At 40.6% G+C, this 6,559-nt stretch overlaps 1 protein-coding gene across 1 annotated transcript; it reads left to right on the forward strand.

Annotated features, from left to right (window-relative positions):
• The first annotated feature begins 327 nt into the window (after nucleotides 1-327).
• LOC141792088 (V-type proton ATPase catalytic subunit A-like) lies at nucleotides 328-6,288 on the forward strand. Its single transcript, XM_074672875.1, has 15 exons — nucleotides 328-504; nucleotides 1,095-1,200; nucleotides 1,591-1,719; nucleotides 1,831-2,045; nucleotides 2,137-2,274; nucleotides 2,351-2,502; nucleotides 2,650-2,812; nucleotides 2,990-3,098; nucleotides 3,271-3,393; nucleotides 3,524-3,638; nucleotides 4,243-4,306; nucleotides 4,425-4,628; nucleotides 4,971-5,065; nucleotides 5,248-5,419; nucleotides 5,532-6,288. Exons 2-15 carry the CDS (start codon nucleotides 1,119-1,121, stop codon nucleotides 5,622-5,624), a joined length of 1,854 nt encoding a protein of 617 aa, XP_074528976.1. The 5' UTR covers nucleotides 328-504; nucleotides 1,095-1,118; the 3' UTR covers nucleotides 5,625-6,288.
• The last annotated feature ends 271 nt before the right edge of the window (nucleotides 6,289-6,559 follow it).

Here is a 6,559-nt window from a genome sequence, read left to right on the forward strand (position 1 = left end):
GCTCTTTATCTAAGATATATTTTGAAATATAATTTTTTACAGTTGTAAAGGTACATTTCTGTAGCATTTAGAAGGCTATGAAGCAATCATATATAAGGATCTGTATAGTAATAATTATTTGTATCTTCTCTGCTGTTAAGATTGATTGATAAAATAAAAAGGAGTCTTAATTCCCGATAAAATTAAAGGATAACGGAAAAAGTCTCTGCTTTAAAGCGAACCTTTGATTTATTTCCAGCAGAGGTCGGTAACGCACCCTATGAGTGTCAGTAAACTGGCGGAAGTTTACGGCTCATAGGAAACTGTCTCGCTTCGTACGCCATCTTGGCTCCACGTAGAGAAAACGCAAGCAAGGACATCAGAACTGAGGACGTTGGTTGCGCCACAATGGAGATGTTTTCTTCCCGTGACAGTCCGGTGGTGTCTGGCAGGTGATTAGCACAGTGAAGCTCCTCCTCAGCTTGCTACGTAAGAGAAACCTGGACAACTGCATTTTGAGACAAGGTGATGATATAGTTTGTTTTTGTATTTACTGCATTTGAACTATTTTTTTCTTGCTGTGGACTTGTAACCACTTGACAAGAGCTGGATTTAGCTTTACCTGTATCTGATGCTGTTGATGGTAGCTTGTATTTGCTAGCTAGTAACCTGACCAGTGCGCGTACACGTACAAATCAGCTTTGCTCGTGTGCGGCTACAAACATTGTACTACCATCTGTCAAACTAAAATTCGCCTAAAAATGAATCGCGGCCGCTTACTTTAATTCATCTTTCTGTCCGAGTGAAAGAGGAGTCCGTACAAAGTAACACAGCATACACCAAGATAGCTAGTTACTTGACACTGCCATTCATTTCGCAGAGAGCACCGTCATAGTTTTCTGATGTGTTGTATGAAGCTCTTAAAAACTGTCGCGTGAAAAGAAACGAAATCAGGAAAATTAGTGTCCAGTCTGTAACTGTAGCCTGGTTTACTGTTAGCTGATATGAAGTAGCCATGTTTTGTCTGTGTTCAGCTTTGTTAATCGTTTGTCTTGATGAAATATAATCTACAAGGCTTGGCAAGATCCATATTTGTTTGTTTGTTTCCTTTCTAGGGATTTCTGACAAAAACTAACAAGATGGATACATCAAAACTTCCAAAGATCCGGGATGAGGAGCGAGAAAGCCAGTTTGGATATGTGCACGGTGTTTCTGGGCCAGGTCTGACTTGTTGTCACTTGTGACCTTAAAACATTGATAATCACACTTATTGTATGATTTGACTCGATATAGAAGATTTTCTACTAGAGCACTTTACACTCTTAGTAACTCCATTAAACTAAGTAAGAACTAATCCCAAAATGTTATATTCAAGTTATACAATTCTTCCCTAAAGTTGCAACATTGCCCATTGTGAAAAAATCTCTGAACATACACACATTTACCCCAACTCCAGGTACAATTTTATCATATTTCTCATCCCTTAGATTCATTTTGATTTTAAAAGTCTTCTTCTTGATGGTAAATCTTGTGATCATAAACAACTGAGGCAACAATTTCTTGATAAAGGCCTTTATGTGATTTTACTATCCAACAATTCCTTTCCAACAGTGGTGACAGCAACTGCCATGGCAGGAGCAGCCATGTACGAGCTAGTTCGTGTTGGTCACAGTGAGCTGGTAGGAGAAATCATCCGTTTGGAGGGAGACATGGCAACTATCCAAGTCTACGAGGAGACATGTATCCTTCTAACTTTTGTTATACCTTTTTAAAACTTTTGACTACACATGTCAAGGCCTGGTTTTGGTGAGTTTATTACATTTGTTGTGTCCCCTAACTGGATCCCCAAAGCTGGCGTGTCTGTAGGCGACCCTGTCCTTAGAACTGGAAAACCCCTCTCTGTTGAGCTCGGACCAGGAATCATGGGCTCTATCTTTGATGGTATCCAGCGTCCACTGAAAGATATCAATGACCTCACACAAAGTATCTACATCCCCAGAGGAGTAAACATCGGGGCTCTTAACAGAGACAGCAAGTGGGAATTCTCCCCTAGCCAGAGTCTCCGGGTAAAAAATTTAGAAAAAAAAAAAAAGTGTTGTGGGTTTGAGTGTTTCTGCAGCAGCTGTTGGGCCTAATTCTGCTTGTTCTCCTCTTCAGGTTGGCAGTCATGTGACAGGTGGTGACATATATGGCATGGTGTTTGAAAACTCACTTATTAAGCACAAGTTGATGCTTCCACCTCGCAACAGAGGTACTGTGACCTACCTCGCCCCACCAGGAAACTATGACATCTCTGTGAGTCTTAAATTCAGAAGCTTGACACTCTTGTGGGGTCAACATTTCTGTGACTTTTTGATATTTTTGCATTTAGGACGTGGTTTTGGAGCTCGAGTTTGAAAGTGTGAAGGAGAAGTTCACCATGGTGCAGGTGTGGCCGGTACGACAAGTGCGCCCTGTCACCGAGAAGCTACCAGCTAACCACCCGCTGCTAACTGGTCAGAGAGTTCTGGATGCACTTTTTCCGTGAGTAGCTTTTTAGTACAGCATTATAGACTCCTGTCTCTGTGAGTCATCAGTGAGTGACCAGTCACGTTTGAAGCAGCTTATTGTATTGTATGTGAATCTAGCCTGAAAGCTGCAATTGAAACGACTGTCTTTGGTGCTGTAAAGTTGTGTGCAGGGTGGCACCACTGCTATACCAGGGGCCTTTGGATGTGGAAAAACCGTGATCTCACAGTCGCTGTCCAAGTACTCCAACAGTGATGTCATCATTTACGTTGGTTGTGGTGAGCGTGGTAATGAGATGTCTGAGGTGCTGAGGGATTTCCCAGAGGTAAGTGGAAGAGGGAAAAGGTTTCACTTTGTAAGATCTCTATTTCTGCTTCTTCTAAGTAATAAAAACCACCAAATGGCAACAAGATCATTTGAACAATAGAATGTAATTTTTCAGAGCAAAATATCTAAAGTAAGGTGTTAACTCTCTGACAACATCATTGCTCTTGCATCACAGCTTACTATGGAAGTGGATGGAAAGGTGGAGAGCATCATGAAGAGAACAGCTCTGGTTGCAAATACATCCAATATGCCTGTGGCTGCCAGAGAGGCCTCTATTTACACAGGTACTAACAGGAAACACTGAAGGCAGTTGGTCTTGTTAATCATTTTGTGAGCTAAAACATAGCTGGTTTGAATTTTACATGAAACATCAAAGTTAATCCTCCAACTTGTGTCATTCATGAACAGCCAAAAAACATGAAATACCACTGTGACTATCATTTTCGTCCTCTGCAGGAATCACGCTGTCAGAGTACTTCAGAGATATGGGCTACAATGTGAGCATGATGGCTGACTCGACGTCTCGTTGGGCTGAAGCTCTCAGAGAAATCTCTGGAAGATTAGCTGAAATGCCTGCTGGTAGGTCAAGGACGGATGTCAGAATCAGAAATACTGTATTGATCCTGAGGGGAAATTACATGATGTGGTTGGTTTGTGATTGAACAGCTCTTTATGAACATATTACTTCAGTTCATGTTTATGTCTGCAGACAGTGGATATCCGGCTTACCTGGGTGCCAGGCTCGCCTCCTTCTATGAGCGCGCTGGACGCGTCAAGTGTCTTGGAAATCCTGAGAGGGAGGGAAGTGTCAGCATCGTAGGAGCGTAAGTTGGTCATATAAGCATTTTTTGTCACAGAAGCATTTACTTTGTCAAATCAGGAGGTGGCTTGCAACACAAGCAATGAAATAAAATGCTGGTGGTTTTGATTGTTGAAGTGCTTGAGTTCCGTACACTAACTACAACTGCTAAATTTTCTGTAACTTAAAGCACTACTTATCTGCATGTTTGTAACGTAGACCAAGTTTCTAAACTTGGTTTTCTGCTGTTGTTTAACCAGTTAACTTCAGTTACAATGAAAGTCAACTTAGAAAACTTCTTGATTTGGATTTATCATTTTCTTTCTCTACCTGTCATCCGTCAAGGTTTTGAAAGCTCTTTGTACTATTATTTTACATTGAATAGTTGATAGCAGTAAATCACGTGCACTATTTCGGTTGTCTTGACCTCTTAAAGATTAAATCAGTCCCATTTTCAGTGTTGTTTTTAAGACTTGTGGAAAATACAAAGTCTTTTTAAGGTTGTCAGCTCACAATAAGCCTCAGTGACTCGAAACATCATTTTTTTATATGAGACAAGAAAGTGGAGTCTTAAGGAGGAGAATGATCACTTCTTCAACTGCTCCTTAAATCCTGTATATTCCTCTTAGTGTGTCTCCCCCTGGTGGAGATTTCTCAGACCCTGTCACATCAGCAACATTGGGCATTGTACAGGTGAGTGATGGGCAACAGCTCTTGATCCCGACATTCAGTGATGTTTAAACTTTGCTGTCAATATTTCTGTCTCTGGCTATTCAGTGATTTCACTCTTTTTTCATTTTCTTTTTTTAAGGTGTTCTGGGGATTGGACAAAAAGCTGGCTCAGAGGAAGCACTTCCCATCTGTAAACTGGCTGATTAGCTACAGCAAGTACACAAGAGCACTGGATGAATATTATGACAAACATTTCCCAGAGTTTGTTCCTCTGCGTACTAAAGCCAAAGAGATTCTTCAGGAGGAGGAAGACCTGGCAGAAATCGTGCAGCTTGTAGGCAAGGTGAGGCCAGTTTTAAGTGTATTAGCACTCCTACAATCTTTGACCTGGGAATTTTCAAAGAGTTCATTTAGCTCGTTTACTGAAAGATGCGTCATCTGACAGCAGACTGTAAATAAAAAACCTCTAACCTGCAGTGTTTGGCACTTGATCTCACTTTTTTGACATTTTTGTTCATTGTCTTTTGGCAAAATGGAGGTCAGCTTGATATAATGTCTGTTACAGTTGGTGACTCACCAATAAGATCCAGATGAAACAAATATTTCCAGACATTTTGCAATTTATTTGCATATCTTACAGCAAGTCAATCAATGCATCTATCTATTACTTGTTTTCTGTTCACAGGCTTCTCTTGCTGAAACAGATAAAATCACTCTAGAAGTTGCAAAGCTCATTAAGGATGACTTTCTGCAGCAGAATGGTTATACCCCCTATGACAGGTGAGGAATAAACCCATTTAATACAACATGTATTTTTACAAGCTCTGAAGGCTCCTGCGCCTTATGTGCAGTATACAATTTAGTATAAACAGAAGTAGTTCAGAGTTGGAGACAGAAAGGAAGCAAGTTATTTTTGACCCAAACAAGTCCCACACATTTTTGCATTTTGTGTTTGCACAAAGGTTCTGCCCCTTCTACAAAACGGTTGGCATCCTCTCAAACATGATCGCTTTTTACGACATGGCTCGACACGCTGTGGAGTCTACAGCACAAAGCGATAACAAAATCACCTGGGCCATGATCAGGGAGCACATGGGAGAGACCCTTTATAAAATCAGTTCCATGAAGTTTAAGGTACACCATTCTTCCTCTTTTTGTGTCAAATATTTAAAGTGTAAATGGACATCAGTTAAAATGAAAACCCATTCCTGCTGATGAAAATCTTTGTTTTTGTTAATTCTTGTAGGACCCTGTGAAGGATGGTGAAGCTAAGATCAAAGCGGAGTTCGCCCAGCTGCTGGAGGACATGCAGAACTCCTTCAGGACCCTTGAAGAATGAGTTTGTCACCCCTTAGTCTCTCGCCCAGATATCCAAACCCCAGTGCAGTGCAACATAGTGCAGTTTAAAGGCCCTGGTTCTGAATGTCTGCCTCAGTTGTGTAACCTCATTTTATTCCTCCGTGTTTACGTGCCCCTAAACATTCCATGCCCTGCACAAATGTCCATGTCATTGGGTTGAATTTTTGGCTCATCTATTTACAAACACAATACTTGACTCTTCCGAGATGCCCCAAAAATGTACTTTTTTTTTTCTTCAAATGTAGCATCACTGTCTGTCAGCCCATTGCAAAGCACTTACAGATCGCTACATAATCGTGTTGTGGTTAAATCCAGTGGACCCCAATCAGGTGTTGTACTTGCACATACTTTAAAGCTGCAACAAAGAGTGGAAGAGCTGTTCCTTTTCCCCTAAAATGACAGTGATTATAGATAAACTATTCAAAATATTCCCTGATAGGGGACAGACAGACGCACTTGCTGGATAACAGGGGGTTAAATCAGTTCTTCCACCTCTTACCTCTTCAGTGTGATGGTGATGTTGTGATCTATATACTTGACGTTCTGTGTAAAAAAATGTGAATGAATGTGTCTGTTAGGGTTGTATTGTACCAGATGTCTGTGTATGTTACTGTCTCCTGAAATAAAAGTGGAAAATTATTCAAGATGATAGTGTGAATATCAACAGATGTTCATTAAAGCAGACTGGAAATGTAAATTTTATCACATTTAATGGAATTCTGAAAATAAATTTATCTTCACTGGTAAAAAAAAAAAAACTTCTACTGAAGTGCATTATAAAGTAATTTCGTGTCTCCCAGTCTTCAAAGCAGAACAACATGAGGACGAGGGATATCAGTTGTTTTATAGATTAACCTCTAGATGGCGCACACACGTTGGTTGAAACCACAGGGTGACTGACAGCTTCTTGACTGA

Source organism: Halichoeres trimaculatus, unplaced genomic scaffold (genome assembly GCF_033239565.1).
Source record: "Halichoeres trimaculatus isolate MK-OKI-2021-1 unplaced genomic scaffold, fHalTri1.1 fHalTri1_scaffold_6, whole genome shotgun sequence".
NCBI classification, from domain to species: domain Eukaryota; kingdom Metazoa; phylum Chordata; class Actinopteri; order Labriformes; family Labridae; genus Halichoeres; species Halichoeres trimaculatus.